General features: G+C 35.0%; 1 protein-coding gene across 2 annotated transcripts in view; it reads right to left on the bottom strand.

Moving 5' to 3' along the window:
- The window catches only part of LOC126840505 (LIM/homeobox protein Lhx2-like), a 39,172-nt gene extending 25,099 nt beyond the window's left edge, over positions 1 to 14,073 (bottom strand). Inside the window, exons 1-3 of one of the 2 annotated variants that reach the window (XM_050576298.1) lie at positions 13,660 to 14,073; positions 4,510 to 4,799; positions 879 to 1,432 (exon numbers count right to left, since the gene is read on the bottom strand). In XM_050576298.1, the coding sequence (XP_050432255.1) occupies positions 879 to 1,432; positions 4,510 to 4,557 (602 nt within the window). In that variant the 5' untranslated portion in view covers positions 4,558 to 4,799; positions 13,660 to 14,073. Of the gene's footprint in view, positions 1 to 878; positions 1,436 to 4,509; positions 4,800 to 13,659 lie in introns of both variants that reach the window. The other variant, XM_050576297.1, reaches the window with a different exon arrangement.
- Between the last annotated feature and the right edge of the window lie 7,230 nt (positions 14,074 to 21,303).

Below are 21,303 nucleotides of genomic sequence, written 5' to 3'. Positions count from 1 at the left end.
GACGGCCGCGGCGTGGGTTTGAATATATTATGTATAGGTATAATATATTTTATTATAGCGGAAATTCGTACCGTACGAAGACGGTATTTTAATTAAAAACGATCGAGACCCGTGGCATACCCAAGAGCTTGGAAGAGGCGATCACGACGACAGAACGGTCGTAGCACGTGACAACCACAAGCAGCCCATGGCACGTATAGCGATCGAGGTGCACGCAGGACACACAGGAAGACCACGCGGCGTTTGGTCGGATGCCAGATACGGTGGTCTCACGACGACCCGGTCGGGTCGGCTGCACTGTCGTCGGACTTTTAATTGCTTCCAGAAGTTACTATACCGTAAATTTATTACTATGTATATATTACGACGAGGGGCGTACGTCGCCTAGTAATAATAATAATTACCACCGATGCGTGCCCCTGTAACACCGAGACCGGGGTTGAGTAAAATTTGTCAAAAAACTAAAAATAAATATTTTCACTAAATTGCCCTGAGGATTTTTCTTATTCGAATATTGGACTAAAAAAAAAATCCTTAAGTAACAAAATATGTTAAATGCACTTTTAGACGTTCGTTACACTAATATCTTGAAAAATGTTTAAAGCAAAAGTTTAACCATAGTAAGACAGACCTAACGCGTTATTGACATGCCTGATTTACAGGTGTTTTTAAAGATCACTTAAATCTGTGTAGTAAACAGTTAACAACACTACATGAAAGAGTAAAATAAGTCCAAGGAAGAGAATATTCATTGTCTTGTTCATACTAATATCTATTAATTTTGTTCTTCGGACACAAAGTTTTCCACGGCTGTTTTAGTAATGGACCATCCTGGCGCGTCGAAATTTAACACAGTAACGTTATAACGATATTCTTACCTTTGGTAGTCGCTCTTGCAGTAGATGTTTCCGTCCCTGTAGAAACACTTGAGTTCGCCGGCCAAGGTCCGGGAACACTGGGAACACTGTAGGCAGGACGCGTGCCATCTTTTTTCCACGGCGTACAGATAGTAACGATCTAAGATTTTCATCCCACAGCCGTCGCAGAGGTTGACTTCGGGCTCTTCTAGTTTGGGGGCGACTGCCATATCCGGCGATTCGTAAGTGTACGACACGCTGGGCGAGGACGGTTCGGGAGATCCATAGCCCGCACCGGGCGACGACCCCTGCAGCAGGCAGTCGCGTTCAAGTTTGCATGGCACGGCCAGAGAACCGCCCCTGTAGCCGCCGTCAGTAAGCACCGTCGACGGGGTCGGGGGTGGAATTTTGCAGTCGGGGCAGTCGTCATCGAACTCGGTCTTAAACGCACAACACTGCCCGTGACCGCCGTACACGTTGGTCAGCTCTTGGTCGCGACACGACGTGGTCGGCAGATTCGGGCTTTGGTCTCTGGACGGGTCGTACGGGTTGGCCAGCATGTGATGGCGGTCATGCTGCTGTAACGACAAAAACACATAAATCAACAATTATAGTAACTAAAAGGAAAAGCCCGTACAGGCGAAAGTCCTCATAAACGGCAAATGCAAGACCACGCCTATGAGACAAAGGCAATTCCAATTCACCCCCTTCATAACGGTGTCAATTGGTTTGTTAAACTTTAAATCATTAACTACTATAATCTATATTCCAAACGACGGTGGCGAGAGTCGAGTTTGATGATGATGATTGTGCACTATCGCCTGAGGAACTTGTGGTCGCTGCGAAAGCGCAACAAGGTCGGAAAAATGCATTGCTATTATCGAGGCTATTGGGGACCCGTTGGAGAGGTCGTGATGGTCCCGCGACGATGACAACTCGTTAAGGAGGTAAAAATAATACTGTTACCGTAATCCCTATAGGCTTTATTATTATAGGGATACCGCACACGTTGATGGCGAGTGTCGAGTGACGGCGACGAAGGTCATCGGTCGTTTTGCAATGAGGTGGCGTTTCGCGTTTCAGGTAAGATTCGTGCGCCAATTCTTTATATATTATAATGTTTTCATTGCATTACTATTATGTCAGTCACATCCTATTATTATTCTTGCGCTACCGAGTTCGCAAAATCAACAATAGGTATATTTTTGCCAACCTATACTGCGTACACGGTTTTCGGCCACGCAGTACTCGAAATACAAGAAGAAAACAAAAATCATGCGCGTAACGTGGGGGACGAAAGGCCAGCGTATTAGTACATAATAATATTATATTATAGAAACGTCGACGTTGTCGAGTGGTTATTGTGCGAGTGCCCCTATTTTATTATTATTTTTTTTTGCGGGTCAAATAGGGTGAAGACAGATGTCAAGCGCGGTCGTACCGTGTTGCAGGAGGGTTTACCTTTGTTGCGATGACAAATAAAATATGTAATAACCGAGGACACCTGTATAAGTCAACGCCGAATACGCCCAGCTATATATTATGATTATTGATATCCGACAACAGAATAAATATAGACCTTGAACCGGCAATAAGACAAAATATAATTAATAGGTTACCGTTTCCGTCGACCTCCGCGAAAATCAAACGGATCAGGTGTTGTCTATCGATGCGGTTTTTTTTTCATTTTATCCAGCTCTTATAGAGGTAGTACAATTAATGGAGGTTCAAAAAATATTCTAATAACTGGGTGTCTAAAACTAAGTAATAAATCATTAAAAATAAAATGTCGACACAAATTGTACCTGTCCACTTTTCCCTGCGCACGATGACGAATAAGTCACTTTTTTAGTACTACACAAAACTAGTCTACGTATTTATGATAATATGCAAGTTCAGCCATGGAAACCTAGTCGTACCGGCTGCTGGTGGCGAGAGGTCGAACACTCGCAGTTGATTCTACACATAATATTATATGTTTTTATATAAGAAAATAAGTCATTAATAACTCGCTGCTTGGCCGTCGCACACAATAAGGCGACGCTGACTGATAACTCGCTATGAGAATCGCGATGCATATAATGCAATATCTTAACCGTCTTTTGTGCACCGTTTCGGTTCGTTATTGCCGATTGACAAGAGTATATATATGACTTTATTATTATCACAACGGCGGACGGTCGATGACGAACAGTTTTTTTTTTTTTTATAGTAATTTTCCCCTCGCATCAGACTTCTTAAGCCGGTGCCGCTTAAATACAGCAGTCACGATTTTTTCCCCCCAGTTTTCAGTACAAACACAGACGACCCAAATATCGCGCTCCACGTGTTTCCGGTCACCGTTAATTATCGGACCGGCACCAGATTTACGCAAGTTCAAACTGCAGGAGATGCACGCGCACTTGGCCCCGGGGTGCACACAATACATCATGCCTTATTTTGGTTAAAAAAAGTAAAACGTATACAATCATAGACGGGTAAAGGTTAAAATAGCGTAATTTATTCGATATGATTATATTCGATGTACTTAAAAATTCATTTTTTTTTTAAACAGGTATATCACGGGTTTCTGGTAAGCTCTCATATTATAATAAATCCGGTGTATGGCCACGACCTTTTCGCGCGCGTAGATTGCACGGGTAACGCGAGGACAAAGTACGGACATAATTCGTTCGTTGTTAGGACCTTTTCACCGTGTGTTATACCGGAGGTGTGTGATACGCGAATAATAAATTCGAATAAAAACGGCTATAATATATTTTTCGGCGAACGTACACGCTTATACTTATACCGTCGGACGATTCGTGTATATGTGCCACTCGAATTTCGAACAAACAACAAGAGGATTATGAACCGCAAAATCGCATTATCGCGGTCTGTTTGGTGCGAACACTGAACTGCTTTTCACCTCCCTCCGCCTCTCCACGGCACATCATACATATTATACAGCTTCTTATTATATTATACGTGTTGTTATTGAATTTGTGTGTACAATATTATAATATTATTTATACACATTGTTTGGCCGCGATGGCGTACTATATATATATACACACACACACACACACACACAATAACGCTGTGGCCATTTGAATAATTGGTAAACTCGGACAATACCGACAAACTCGACACGACGCGCCCATACCTTAATAATACACTGCGCGAGTCAGATGATAATGTAGCCAATGATTCATGCTATTGTATACAGTGGATTTCCACCACGTCGGAAGAAGCAGAGAGCGAGGATTAGCGTCTTACAGGACCATCTGTGTTTGTGCGAAAAGGTTCTCAAAAAAAAAAAAAAAACCCTACGGCAACTTCTCTCGGACTAAGGCTAATTCGCGACCGGATTCAAGACCCGACTCCGGTGGAGATCCACTCGAGTGAAAAATGCGGAGTACAGTAGCGCATTGTGCTCAGGTATGTGTATAGGGCTGCGGTACTTCAGCGGGACGACACCTCGAGTGTTTGCCCCCGGCCGCAGAAGAAAGAATATAATATACATTGTTAAGACATGCCAGAGTATATATCCGTCCGTAGCGTTTTCCAACGTTTGGCACCCGTCGGCCAAAAAGTTACCTAGCGCGCGGTATATTATTATGTCGCTTAACATATTTACATGTATGTACAATATAGCCGTAGCCGTACTTACCCAATGCATTCCGGGTTTCTGATTGGCCAGGTCTTCAAACACGCCCATCAGGGCTGCCAATGCGGCGCGTCGTTTCGGATATAACGGTTGGCGCCGAGTGGTTGTCGCAGGGTCGACCGATCGGCGTTTGCGTCCTCTAGATCTTGATCTTTTGAGGCGATCTAAGAGTCCGCATGAGACAGCTGTGGCGTGACGTTACCGTGTCGTGTGGGGTCGCAGATCCTCTCAGGGATCGACACCGGTACTCGGCAACGGCGGCGGCGCACACCCTGTCCGTCGGCGACAGACTTCTGCAAAGCACACGGTACGTATGAGAAATGCGGTTAAACCAACACATTAGTGTATAGGTGTATGTACAGGATTAATTATAATTATTGTTATCAACCGTCGCCGCTGTGGCGGGCGTGCGTTATCATTCGGCCGAATGTGTATTTTTGTAGAAACACAGCAGGCACAGCAAGCGGGGAGAGAGAGGTCAACGGTTCAAGTTGGACCGCTGAGAGCGCATAGTCCGCGCCCCCGTCGAGATAACCGCGCCGGAGATAAGGGCAGACAGCGGGCCAAAGGGGTTATCGGTCGGTATTTCTATATTATACACCTTTATATTATCATAATATAATGGCCTTTTCCAGACCGTCGACACGGCGAAACGTATCGATACCGTTTTTATTTTCAATCAAAGCCGGCATTCGACATATTAATAATAATAATAATATTATACTCATTTTCGTTTCGTTGAACGTAAAATAGAGCTTGGCATTAAAGAAAAAAAATTAGTAACTAAAAATTTGGTATGAACGAACCTTTATATGGTACTGCCTTGCAGAGCGATAAGAAAATGAAAATTATTAAAATGATCATATTAATATTACTTTTAAAAAAATATAATCATGAACATAGATAAAACGAATGAATTTATAGTATAATGAAAAATTAAGCTAAAAAAAACTTTAATTTTACCGAATTTTAGTCATCATAAATTCTACACTGGTATAACATAGATCTCTGGCAGACTCCAACATTAATTTGCGATATGAACAGTCTCGAAACTATATTTGTATAATTTGTTCTCAATGTGTGCGGCCAAAAACTTAAAATTCGTCCAATTACTTGGCACGTAGACAAAATTAAAGAGATCATCTGATTATTATTGTAAGCATAATATGTGAATGACAGGCAACCGGTCAGGGAGGTTTTTCTTGTGTGTGCGAGGACAAGTCTGCGAGAGAACTGTTACCAAGTGCTAAGTGTAGGTAGGAGAAGTGAGGAGAAAAATCCGGTCGATTATTATTGGAGCCGACGAGGTAAGGCAGTCGTACGTCCCCAAGAGACACGGAATTATCGCGCTTGTAAATCAAACATCGGATTTGTCACAGTCCATCGACTACCAAGAACGTTATTATAAATATATATATATATATAAATAATAATATACATATACATATATGTACATGTATATACATGGAGACAACCGCAACGACAACCGCAAAGCAAATTGTCGTGCGGACGCGAAAGAATGTTAATATATTTTAAAAAATAATCCGCAAACAGCATTAAAAAAAAAATAAAGGAAACAAAATCATTAGCTTGACGACTGTCGAGTCTCTATGAGTGTTTAGTTATATGCAACTTTTGTGCGTCAGCAAACTAATTATGAAAAGTTATTTAAAACAATATTTGTAAATTGTCCATGAGAGCGTTTGTAAGTTTGGGACAGAGATGCGCAAAAAGTGTCAATAAGTCATCACACCTTAGATCATGTGAGATTGATCGATTATCCAAATTATTAACATAATATATTCTCATTGTAAAATATGTAATTGTATGTAATTGTTGAATGTATTAAGGTTTTTCTGTCGTGCATTCACATTTTGTAAATAAAAATATCTACCTACCTATAACATTGTATAATAGTCCTATGACGAGCTAACTCAATATGATGTATAAGTAGAGAAAAATACAAAAGAAACCGAAATGGTACAGTGCTGCAGTTTTAGTATAAAAACTAAAAACCAAGTCAAGGCTAAAATGCGGCAAATAATAATTTATTATTTTGTGCAGTTTATTTAAACAAAATATCGTTCCACGAATAAATACATTTGTAATATTTTTTGTCCTGTGTATGTTTAATTCATTGTGATATTTTAACGATTCAGTACGTTAACGATATCCATCAAGTAGTATAATTATTGATCTCCGCGGAGTTTAATTTTTGTTTTTTTATGCCAAAACAACAACCTAGTAATTATTTATGGTCGTGTGAACAGTAATGTTTTTACGATCATACACCATTTATGTATATTATGCTCACTTTCCGCGATAATCACCAGCTAATATATTATGTATTATTATAATACATATATTAGCTGTATATTACCTATAATAGGTACTATACTAATTTATGTATTACTTTCGTATGTGCCTAAAAAAAATATAAATTATTATCGTTCTGCGCTTCGTATTATAGCGTTATAATTTTTTATTTGCGTTAACAATCGAGTCGGACGATTAATTTTTGTAACAATGTATAATTATCATGCCGTTTGTTTTTGGCGGGTAGGCATGCGCTTTTTTAGCTCCTCCTGATACCGCCGTATGGTCTTATTTGACGATCAGTCGCATACACTCTATATACTTACATGCGCAGTAGGTATACTATATGTAATAATATTATTGTATTAAATTACAATTATCGTAACAACAATAATAATGATGATAATATAACAAACCGAAAAGGAAATAAAATGTGTATTAATATTTCAACGCACATTGGCCATGGCAGGAGACCGGAATAATATTATTATGATACACTGCGTGGAAACACTGCTGTTCTTAATGCAGTTCCGAACATTAAGTTTTCCCATTTGTTAGTTGTGGGGCTTTTAATTTAATTGTTTTTTATCATAGAGTATTAGATAGATGTATACAATGTGTCCTTAGTTCGGCAAACGGCGGGAAACCGTACGGATTAAACTGACCGGAACCGCGTAGGGCGTTTGATTTTTCTCAAAAGTAATCCAATTATATATATAGGACGGCCGCGAATCATTAAGTTAAAAAAAATAACAATGGGAACTTATAACAAGCGTGTCTTGTATAATACATGTGTATTGTATTTGTATGGTCGTATATATAATATTCTATTCGACTATAGGGCATGCAAGTTATAAAAGAATAGTTGCGTTTACCGAGCTAGTGAAAATGAAAAAGTATAATTACACTTGATAAAAACATAACATCATTACATTCGAATTATCTACAATAACGGAAAACAATCATAATTTATAATTTAGCGCAGTGCTGTGCTTGAAGCATTATTATAAGTATTTTTTAGAGCAAGTAGCACCGCCTATTGCCTTTTCTTATCATATAAAATTGGCGCCCCGTCAAATCGTGCCGGTCTAAGGTGCTTGCTCTGCTTTAATGCCCCCTCCCCCCGTTTTACTGGAAACTATACTAACAGCTTACGGACGTCCAATTAGCCGACGTAATGTGTATGTACTAGCATTGAGTATATTAAACTCAATGGTATTAGTTTTGACGGCCGGCACACGTTTGTGAATTGTGTATAATGAAAAAATAAAGGGTTAAATATTGTTCTATAAGCGACGATGAAGTTGGTCGTGAGCGCCGTGTGCACCTGCGGAGTACTAACGTTTAAGTTTATAGAGAAAAAAATAATTATTAAAAAAAAAACCTCCCAAGAGTTTAGACCTGCTCTCCCGTCTTTTCATGTTCACACCTTGCGTGAGAATGTCTACGCTGTACAGTAGGTACACTGTATATGTACTTCCTATACAAGTACTTATAGAGGCGCACACGCATATGTCGTCCGATAATATACATGTCATGTCGTTTTAGGTTTGAATTTTTTTCGGTTATTTTTCATTGCGCCGTCCGAGGGCTTCAACCGTGAGTACATACAAACAATGATACAACATATTATAATATTATATTTGAATAATAATAATATTATATACGATAATATATTGTACAGAAGAGTAATAAAGGTTTTTTTTTATTATTGTTTTTACGATCGTTTCCGAAAACATCAACTGGTTTTTAGCCTATAAAATATATTACTATAACGCTATAAAAAACAAACTAAAACAATATAATACATGTGCAGTGCCTAACGCGACTACCGCATAGACCAGCCGTTAGAGTACATTAAAACAAAATAATTTGTATAAATATATAATAATATGTGTACAAATTCACAATTTTTTAAACCTATAGCGCAGCTAATGCGATCATTAATATTCAAAATAAAGGTATATAATATAAGGTTATCGCTGTATGCCTGTATGTCGCTCTTTGGACCACGCGGTTTTTTACCACTGCACCGCATAGCAATATTTTATTTTAATGTTGTTATCACAACTGACAACATATAATAATAATAATATATAAAACCATCTCGATTTTTCCCTATGAACACAAACATCTATTCCACTTGTTATATTACTATAACACTATATTATATTATTTAATGCGTAATAAAACGTCTATAGGTTTACAAAATATCCTTTAATCGGCATCGATTAAGAGCAACGCGATACTATCAAAAATCAAACAATCGTAAACTATCAAAAAATTGTTTTACTATTATATTTTACATAAATGTTTCTTGTATATAAATATAAAAATTCCATTTGTAGTTTTAATGGTTGTAAATAGTCGGCTTAAAAGTGTTAAAAAAAACACGGTATAACCATCAATACCCGACAAGGCCGTTTGCGTACACTTTCCCACGAGTCTGGGCGTATTATCTAGTCGAAAAGAGTCTGATAAACTGGTAAATTTATTTAGATATTTACTATTTAATTATTCTAGTACCTATTATAAACATTGAAGCCTGATCAAACGAGAACTAGTAAATGTTGTAATGTGTTCACAAAAACATCACTGCTGCTACATCTGTATACACATAAAGCCTCTTGATCGTCATGGTCAATTTTATGTTTGCGGCGGTCAGTACCGTATTTCCCTTGCCCCGACATAGCTATGGATCCTTGATCCATAAATACCGTTCCGGATCTAGTTGCATGACGCCCGTGACCATAATCATTGGTAATATATTTTTATGCATCCAAGCGCGTGCCGCCAAAAACTTATGTACATTGTGGCCGCCTCGAACAATATTATACACCATTATTTCTTATCCACGATAATAAACATGAACACGAACTCACAACGCAAATTTAGAAATTAACACAATGTTTAAAACAATTTTTCGGGTTTAATGGAAATATTAAAAGTTTAATATGAATTCAAATAATAATTTAAATATTTACTAAATACATAATATATAGGTAGAAAATGTTATTGAAACGTTTGTATTATGAAGTTTTATTTCCTGCGATCTAATGATGTAAGTATATTTTGACTAAATTAAAACCACAATGAAAATATATTATGAAAAATATGATCATCAGAACATTATTACAACATGTTTCTAATAAATTAATGAATGACTTCCCGCTTTTGAGCCAGAATTTTTACCACTCATAAATTGTTTTCCGATTTCGAGTAAAGCTGAACCAGTAATTGCATTCTAATAAAAAATATATATATATATATAGGTAGAAAAAAAAACATTTATCAAATATCAAACAAATTATAATTAGAAAAAATCATTATATCGCTAGCAGAATTCATTTGTATGAAATAAAACGAAATAGAAGAAAAAATAGATATTTTTGTTTCTGGCGAGTCACATACATGCTCGTCGAATGTTTAATGAATCGATAGTCATTTATTTTACAGTGGCCTGAATGCTGTTAGCCCATTACAATTCGATGAACCATTAAATTTATCCATGTGTTCTGCATAAGTTGAATTCCTATAATATTATTTTGCCGTTTTAACACTGTACGAATGTAAAACGGAAGTAATGCGTTTCTCATAAGTAAAGTAAAGATTGGTGAAATTCAGGGATTGTAAACATTCAAATTTATTTTTTTTCGAAAGACTGTACAGAAACACAAGAAATCGATTTTAGGTATAGACTTGCAGGTCGCACGCGTATATTGATCGTGTGCGGTGGTGCGGGAAACATGGAAATCGCACACGCATAATATATACACACAAGGATCCGGTTTTACGTTGTGGCTGTCGTGTCGCATAAAATATAATACATTTATCTGTAAGTACGGATCTCCATGTATATAGGTAATGTATAATATTATACGAACGTCGCCGGATAGCCTGCGCGTTTACCCCGTATATATCGATGAGGCCAAACAAAAAAAAAGAAATGATAATAACTGCCGAGGTCGCTACGACAGCCACTGACATTGGCGGTTTAAGACAATTCCAATCGTCGAGTATTCAAATACTGAATTTTAGTACAACCTAACCCGTTTAAATAGATATGTTAAAAATATGTGAACAATTAATTTACATTATATATAATATATGTATAGCGAATTCGTCTAGAAGCCGCATCTCATTATGGCAGCGTTGGGCATTCAAGGCCCGTTAAATTACATGATAAAGACAATAAAATATATATTATATATTACACAGGTATACATGTATGTATACTTAATATTGTTCTAAGCAAAAAAATTGTATAATATTATTTTATTGTTCAAAAAATGTTATGCACAAAAATATATTATATTACAAGCAACGCCGCTCTTTTGTTCAGCTTTAATAAACATATTGTTTGTTCATTTTTCTACGGAAAGGAAATTCGCCGGAAAGAATTAATACAGAAAAAACATTTTTGAAAACCCAGAGAGGGTAAATATTTGCAGAAGTTATTGCTTATTTACACAAGGGAATATTTCAAAAAGCGCCAGCACGAGTAAGGCTGGTTATTTTAACATTTTACAAGATGGTAAAAATTAATTTACGTCCAAGCATTTGGCATTTTCCACAGACAAATAAAAAAAACTTGTACACTACTGCTGAAGCGTAATGGAGTTTTTAGCTTATGAAGATAAAGTAAAAATTACACCAGGGAGTTGGATTTAATAGGATCGACTTATAAACATCTCGTTTCTTATCGATTTCAGAATTAATAATAGTAACATTCATTAGATTATGTCAACACATAATAAGATTAATAAGAAAAATCGCGTTTTAATACCGGTTATCAAGTCGAGCACAAATTATAATATATTGATTCGAGTTTTACTATTTCACCCTTTATATGTGGTTTTTTTTATTTAATGTAAAATACCACACATAATAAACGTCGTATCTACAATTATTGTTTAAATACATACAGGATGAGCCAAAAATACTGTCGCGTGGGCCAAAAATCACATGTTGAAAGTTGAAAATTTCAATACATGACTTTGGCCCACTCTGTACATATAAGTACACAGAGGTACATACCTACTTTATGTTAAAACAATGTAATTTATATACACGGCAGCGTATTTTTTTATCAATTAAACGTTTTAATTCAATTTATACCTCCTCGAATCATGGTTTCGTGAAATTGTATATTATAGTTGTGGCGCTTAAATTAATTAAATCATCGTCAATTATCGATCAATTATAGGTGAAGTGTAATTAATAAAGTATACAACCAACGTATAATACATAATGTAAAATTATAGGTGCAAAGGACGTCGTAATACTAATATCTGTGTAATTATAAGTCCTAATGAACATAATGTGTTTAGATATTATGTATTTAGTATACCCATTTACACCAATTACTGTTCATAACATGTACACACATTGCGCAGAGTAATGAGTTTCCGTATCTTATGTTAATTATATTTTAATATATATATATATATATATATGTATATTATTGTCTTGGGATATAGGTGCTACTTTGGAGGCAATAATAAGTGTTTTTTTTATTAATTTTACTAATTTCAATATAAACCAATCGCGATATACAGTACCTAAATTTTGTCTAGAATCAATTTCACACTAATATATTTTTAGTACCTGAACGCGTTATAAATTATTCTTACAAGTTCCATTCACTCGCCATTATAAGCATATTCAAAAACGGCTTACAAATTTTATATTACCTTAAGATTGAAATTTTTTTTGGTTATATAATAACATTATAAATTAATATCTGTAGGCAATATATATCTACATTATATTATTTAAGTGAATCGCCTTTTCGATCTACGCAAATAGAGAATTAAGATAAAGTAAAAAAAATAATAGGAGTATATTGTATAAAGTAAAATCTTCGAACGTTGGTTTGTTGTCACATTATTTATCTAATATTATTGAGTGGGGAAAGTATGGGCAATTTTTTTATAAAACTTATATAATCATGTACTAACTACTAACACTGTTAAAATAAACTTCTAATTGGTAATTAAATACCAACTGGTGTAAAAATTTAATTTTAATTTGGTTCATCCGAAAATAATTTTTTTTATGTAATTCCAACTTATAGTTTTGTAACAATAGAAAGTACCCAGCGTCCCAAACACCCAAGTATAACGCGTGGCTATTGCTATTTTTATACAAAATAATTTATTATAATCTAATTGTTATGGGCAAATGTTTGTACATCGGTTTATTTCGAATAAAATGTATAAATACAACAGATAAGACTTGATGAAAAAAAAATAAACCAAAATCAATACACAGAGTGTCCCAAAAGTCCGAAAAATGGTATTTTAAACTTACAAAATATATTATAAAATGTTATGATTAAGTATCGAGAGTAAAATTGTCTACATTTCACAATCCGTCAATGACAAAATAATAATTACCTATTTTATATATTTTAAAAGTTGATCAATTCGATCGTGGCGGTTCTTTTTGAACTAACTGTATACATTACCGTGTTAAAACTGCAATAACGTTACTAGACGGCGACAATATTGAAATCGATTGAATTTTATTGAAACGACGGCGACAAACAAGTATTGTTAGCAAGACCAAACCGGACTATCGATAACGCCCGTCGATCGAACACGGTCTATTTATGGATTGTAAATTTTAACCTATTTTTAATTGGTGTGGTAGGTAATAACCTCAGCATAGAGGGCCTAAGTGCTGTTACAAACTATATCCCTGCAAATGCCACAGTAAGCAATTACGCCATCGCGGCCCAAGCTCACGCTGTCTATCGTATATTTTTGGAAAACGTGAAAAATATTAGTAATATATGGAACAAGTAGGTACGCAATAATGTAGTATTTTACTCACTATATAAATCTGATAGGCGAAAACGTGTGTTGGCGGCGACTTTGTCCGTGCCCGTGCACTTTGCGACAGGAAAAATACAAAACCAACAGTTAAATATTTTGTAAAACGCGGTAAACACTATACGGTATACAGGCAATTTTCTTTTTTATCTCGGGTTTCGCGACGACCACAGCTCTTATCTCGGTCCGCGGCAACGGCACGTCTCGGTCGCGGTCGTTGTCGTTATAGCGTCCCGGGCTACAGCAGCTGCTCGGGGCGCATGCTCTTGCGGGTGACACCGAAATTCGGGGGGAGGGTTGTCGGTAAAACAAATTAATAAGAGCGCGTGGTGTTTTTTTTGTCGCGCGAAGCTGTGTATGGCGGTAACGGAGCGACGGCGGACGTGCACGGGCTTGCGCGCGTCGAGACTGAACACCGGCCACGGTCGAGGAGGTATTTTTTCACAAGAACCGTTCGCCGCCGCAGTCGCTGACGGCGAACGAGGCGTCCAATGGGCTGCCGGTTGGGCGGAGACCGCAGCCCCCTCCGGTCTTCGGGCGGCCCGACACCATTCCGCCGCCGCCGCCGCCGCAGCACCACCGGCCGGTAGTCGGTGGATCTTCCCCGTCGGCCGGACCGGAAGGCTATTACGGCCGGAACTGTCGATGATTCGGCGGCCGGCGCAACGCACGCGGTGGTCACTGCACAAGATCACTGTTTCAGCGGGACAAAACCGATAGTTGTCTTTTTTTTTATCGAGAAAAAGATCTGTACAATAATTTGATAGACCTCTCTTTTAGGAGACCGTTATACATCCGATTTCCTAGCGTTAAAATATACACCTATACAGAAAGCGTTCTGCTCGCTCCGTGATGATTTTAGAGCAAAAATACCGATAACAAAATCGAAAGATGACACGGTTTTGGAGATAATGACACAATATGCTTTTTATGATAAATCTAATGTTTGAAATTTAATTCATTAGTACTTAATTATTTAAATACAATTTAATACTTAAGTTTGATTGTTCAATTTGTTTTTCGTTTTAACTTTTAAACAAATCGTGACACCACTGTCTCTTTATTCTTTGTCACTCGTCTAGGATAGCCTAGTAGAGTAATACTAGCAGTAGCGTATACCTAATTACAATTTTCTCTGGATGGAAATATGCAAAAAAAAAAATATTATTCCCCTGGCTCTTTTAAATAAATAGACCGTTAAATTACAAAAGATGAGTTGGGCAAAATCCAGATTTCAGGATTTTAAAAATCTTAATTTTTCTCTAATAATGGCCGGATTGCAAAATGCGAACCACGGTTTATTAAACACACAATTTTATTTAAATATGGTTGTTATAATGTTGATTGTTGAAACAGACTAAATTTTCAATCAACAACATAATTATTCAAAAAATCAATTGTAATTTTTTTTTCAAAGATTAACCTTTTATGTAGCTTATTTGCTACATATTGATAAGACACTCAATTCTCTACAAACAATTTTATTTTATTGTACTGTTAGCGCTTCGTAGAGAAATACATTAAAGGGTTAATATGGAATTGCTAGGTAACATAATAAATTGTTTTTGAACGCACTGCGGTCGTTCTTTGACCCGATTCGCTGGGAAAATATCACCCAAGTAGTAGGAGTTAGTAATTAAGTGTGATAAAAAAATCGATCGTTCGACGACAAATAAAAACGGTTGTATTTAATTACTAATAGTGAATAAAATATCGCAACACAGGTAATATCAAACCTGTGCGACAAAGTAGTCGTACAGGGTTCAAGGAAATTCTTTCACACACGTGTGTAGGTATATATAATAATACAATTTACTTGGTGATGATCGCCACATGCCTACGGTTCATGTGTTATTACAACTAATTATTATTTGAGTCGCCTACAACGTGGAAATGTACGTCTTATATATATATATAAACTTACACGGATACCGTTTATAATCCGGTTTACAAGTAGTTTCACCACGTGGTTTTTTTTTTTAAATAGTTAAATACGAGCAATTAATGTGTCGCGTGGGAAGAACACGGTAGGGCCAATTTTGCCTGCAAATTAAAATATTAATTTATAGCTAATAAATATATTTATATAAATAGTATTATTTGACAGAAAAAAATATAGTTTTAATATAAAAACATAATAATCCTTTGACTACGCGAGATCCGTATAATTGCCATTTGGTTGTATTTATGAGTAGGTATCATTTGACAGGTATCATTACATTATTTTGTTAGTATAAGTTTAGTCTTATTATGTAATACGTGCACTTGAAACACAGCGGCTGCAAATGTACAAACAAGCAATTGAGATTTTAGCGATAAGTTCTTATATTGCGATGAAATTTGCTAACCTTCATTAAAGAGATTAGCAGTACATATCAGATAAAATTTAAATCTAAGACCAATTTACATTCGAAACTCATTTAAAATGTTTGCATCAATATATCCAAGTATTTGACATCTGTGGTTGTCCTTGTTTTTTTTTTTTTTATTAGATCTTATGTAGTTTTTATAAAAAAAAACATTAAAATCTTAATGATGATATGAAGATCCCAAATTAATTACCTTTTTACAACGACATCACTGTAATCAGTCACGTGATCCATCGATGGATTATCCTATTTATTCTTATTACCATTAAAATACCTAATATATGAAGGGCACAGGGGAAAAACGGTAGTTGTCACATTATGAAAATTGTTTTTTTCAAATCGTTTTTTTCAATTTATGCCAATAACTTTTTTTTATTTATGTCAATAGATTGTTTAAATAAATACATTTATCGTTAAAGTAGCATTTAAAGTGATTTTTTTTGTTCTCATGTAAGAGATAGAGGAATTCACAAACTTTGTTTTTGCTATACTTTAAAATTGTCATAATGTGACAACTACCTTTTTTACCCTGTGCCTTCATATTTAAGCATACAATTTCATAAAATACATTTTGAGCATGACGTTTTGAATAATATGTCAATCGAGTAGCTCGCGAGCGTACGACAAGTTAATCGGTTCGGTGTGTGATTATACTTGATCAAGATTGATTACAAAAAAAAAATATATATATATAATATATAAAAATTAAACGCTTCAGCTCATAATTTCGGCGCGTGTCTATTCACATTATCAGTCTGTGTAACGCGTCCATTGCGGTGTACAGATCATATTAAAATTACGGTATGATACCGCAATACTCTTCGTGTTTGATATTATAATAGCCTGGTACACTCGGATTACAGTAAAATGATCAACAAACACTCATTAACGAGAATAACTCGAGTTACACCAGCTCCGTTGCTTTTGCGGACGGACCTAAGTATAGTTTTGCAGAATATGATATTATTAAAAGCCAGGCGCGCGGTTGTACCCGACAAGTAACGAGAAACCATCGGTTGTAGGACTTGCGCACAATATGTATCCAAAATATAATTTTTAATAACACACCGCAAAACCATACACGCGGCTGTTAGTCGTTTTGCCTATATGACGATGTGAGCTATTAAAATATGCCGTATTGGCCGTTGGGAATTTGTTTGTATCGGTTTTGATAATATTGGGAGGGGGGGAGGGGCTAATTATAGACACGTCTGTGATGAGTGCGATGAACTGATCGTCTCGCAATAGGTAAGTAGCCAAAAAGTGGCCAGGTCAAAATTGTAATTTGACCAATGCACAGCAAAATTGTCATTGACCCGAAAACGTATGGATGACTCTGAATGTACTCAGCATATAGCCAACACGATAGCTAGAAATTGATTTCAAGCGACGAGAGCACCGAATACTACATGACCATTGCTCGTTATGGACAGTTATTTTTTCTAAGGTAATGTCGTTTAATAATTGCACGACACCCCAGAGAAGGGACACGTACGTCCTGGCTTTGGTTCTATGGTCAGCAACTCGAAATGAAAATCTAATTTTGTTCTCTATAGAAAATGTTGCCAAAAATGTAGTCAACAACTTTTTTTTATTAGGACATAGATTACATTTTTAGAAAATATCATTAAAAAATGTTAAAAAAACTATTTGACTACTAATTATGCTATCGTTTGCTGTACCTATGGATAAAAAAGTACACTGCTCAAAAAACTCAATTAAACCGTAATTATTCCTTGAAATGCCTCATAAAACACATGATATTTGTATGTTTATTATAGCTTACTAATAGTAGTAATCTTTAATTACTATAACACCTCCATATAGCTTCTTGTACTCATTAAAGTAACTGTACATAAATTATATATGTATATATTATATTTAAAAAAGATCATAGATGCTTAATTGCGCGTAATGACTGCTGCTTTTAATTACATATCCATCTTAATTTCTTATCGCCTTTTATAAGAGTATTCTATCCCTCTCTCTAATTAATATTCTTTTCTCCTGTTCTTCTTATGAAACTCAATGCATTCTATATGTATCATATATTTTAGTTTTTTTCTCTTGTCTAAGGCTGGCGGTATTTGAAAATGACGATACTCGTGTGTATGTCAAGGCAATAGCCGGTCTATCGAAAATTCGGTACCACAATAGCCGCCTAGGTTTTCTCGCTGTAAAAACAAAAACTCACATAGTTTATTAGTTGTCACTGTGTCAGATGAACATATCTCAACATAATCATTACCATAAAGGCGGGTTTACACGTTCAGTTACCTAAACTGTGCAAACGAACTAAACGTTCAGATACCATTGGCTTAGAATCAGAACTAAACGAGAAAAACTGAACATGTTTTAAACATTTTAAATAATTCTCTCCTTAGATTTCCGCAAACGGTTTGCAAAAAAATAGAATAAATTGGTTTTTAAATATTAGCTGGTGTATAAGGTTATTTTTTTAACAATAACCGTGAACTCAATAAGCACATTTGCGCTATAATACGTGTGACCAGTAAAAAAAAACCGAATACAGTATAACTTACTGAGACTTCATTTAATTATTACTGACCGACGTGACCGCGGCGTATACAACAACAACAACAAAAAATATACGAATTTAAACAAAATACATTATATTAATTGTACTTTGAAGGGAAAAAACCCGAAAACTAAATAGCGCAATAATGACCCGTGCGCGATCACGGATCTATGAAATTATAGACTTTGTATTGTGATCGTCGGATAGAAAATATATACAATTAAAAACGCACGTTCGCCCCGTTAAGTTGAAATCAGAAATCAAAAAACCGGCACGAGCGTCGTATAATGTGTTCGATTTTGTTTTTGAACCGGAAGAACAAACGAAGCGAAGGCGATCAGATGCATTTAAAACTACGGTATTTTTGGTTCGACAGCTCAAATGGAAATTTGAAAATTACATTTTTTACTCATTTTTGTATATTATGTTTTATATAATTCAACATTTTAACTATAATATTGTTTTGGACGATTCCCTTTCTTCTTCAAAAAAAAAAAATTTAAACCAGTCGATAAATTGTATACGTTTACATAATATGTAAACTATATAATATATTATGTTATATAGTTTATGATTTACATAGGAAGTAGAATCTAAGAGAGAAAACTATTGGATTAAGACAATGCAATACAATTGTTCATGAAATTGTACAATAAGTGTGCCTCATGGTGTAAATACATATTAAAATTATAAAAAAACACCTATTCTTTAAATACTTATTTTAAGTAAAAACAAATTTCAACTACATATTTTATTGAAATATAATTTAAATTACTTATTTGTTTGTCTATGGCTAATCAAAAATATTGTACTGAGTGATACATACAATTTATGTTCAATTAAAGATTATGAAATAGGCCTTAGGGGTCCACAAGAATTCGAGTTTTCCCAATAACCATTACTGTGTTAATGATTGACCATAAAGTGGCAAGCATAATAAAACTGCACACGTCCATGGATAGTTATCTCGAATCGAGAGTCCTAAACGGTTGAGAGTAGGGCTTTTCTAAGGTCAGGTCAGCTTTGTGCTCTGTATACTAAAACGTTGGTTTCATACTTTCATTGTGATTGGAGCTTAATATTGACCTGGATTGACAGCAGTTTGTAATTTTGAATTGTAGTTTTTTTATAGTATGTATAATATATATAGATATAATAGTAAAACTCATCTAGTTTGATGTACGTTTACGGGAATGGCGATAAAAATCGCACGTGCATTCATATGCTATAAAATATATTGTTTCAACAGTGGTTTTGTTAAATACTTGAGTAGAGGTACAACGGGTATTATGTATACACTTGTAAGCTGTTCGTTTCGCATGTTCTTCAAGTCGTTTCCCCGTAAAAGGTATAAAATAATAGTACTTATTTTTTATGACTTTATGGTGAAATAATAATATATGCGCGAATTTTATGTAGAATTTAAAAGTAATCGCCTCGTGAGTTACCTAAATATTTTAATTATTTTATAGAGTGCCTAAAATGATTAAATCTGTACATCATTCGTCCGTCTATTATAATTTATTCTCTCGCACTCGAACAATTTTATGTTCACAACCTGTCTTACTAATCCTACACGCATAATTTTGACCGTCTTAATTAGATTAATTATTATTATTATTGAAACCGCGCGTTAGGAGATGTTATACTATTATTGTTGTACTTAAATAATTAGATTTCCTGTTGGCGTGTAAAAATATAATTGAAATATACTAAAAGACGTTTAAACTGCACTAAATATTCACCTAAATAGGTACAGGTAGTGTTCTTAATATGCATAAGCATAATATTCACATGCCTAGACCAATTCGATATTAGCATAAATAAACAATTGCATGCACACATTTGCACGCAGAAATAGAAATAGCCAAGCAAACAAAATAATTTGATTAGCCTCTACAAATATATGTAGCTCGGTCGCAATCCGGTGCTTGGGTAAATATTCAATTTTCCATGTTAATAATTACAATTATCATAATAGGTATTATAATGATATGATACAAAAGCAACTATATATTATATGTTTACGTTATAAACTTCAAATTTATAACCATATGGCGACTACCGGCTAAACGCGCCGCGAATTAAATGTAATTATCTAATTAGTGATTCAAATCTTTAAATATATACATCACATATCTAGATAGCACTATAATTTTATTTTAATCGTTTACACTTTACATGAGTATACGGTTGTAATGAACGTTGTTTTTTTTTTTTAGTTGTACCAATTAAGAGGACGCTGAGTAGCCATTACTAAGGAGTAAAGTATAGACAATTTTTCAAAAAAATTAATTTAGAGTTTTAACTGTAATGTATGTATATATATATATATATATTATACATATTAATACAGTTAATAGAATACTTTATTGATTGTCAGACAATCACAGTAATTTCTATAGGATAAATTATAATTTTTTTCCCATCAAAACTGCTTTGCGCGGGACAAGTATGTGAGGCCAGTATTAACAGTATATTTATCAAATTTGTACAATGTATAGCTTTATCTATGGAGTAGCGTTTTAATTTGTTTGATATCTATAATTCATATTTTTTATAAGCAAATAAAAAAATTAAAATAATCTTCACGAATGAATAATTTTGATTGTGCTTAAGTTATCAAAAAACTAAAAACGCTACCCTGTACATAAAGTTTATATAAACATACACTTTCACGAATGACATTATGTTAAATAATAATGATTCACAGATTACTGTAGCTATTGTTAGTTTT

The sequence above is a fragment of the Adelges cooleyi genome, unplaced genomic scaffold (genome assembly GCF_023614345.1).
Source record: "Adelges cooleyi isolate 19-005CV unplaced genomic scaffold, UGA_ACOO_1.1 ACOO_flye_CR_arks_rails_tigmint_CR_PRNA_376, whole genome shotgun sequence".
Classification (NCBI taxonomy): domain Eukaryota; kingdom Metazoa; phylum Arthropoda; class Insecta; order Hemiptera; family Adelgidae; genus Adelges; species Adelges cooleyi.
Note: the sequence above shows the minus strand (reverse complement) of the source record. Positions and strands in the feature narration are given on the sequence as shown.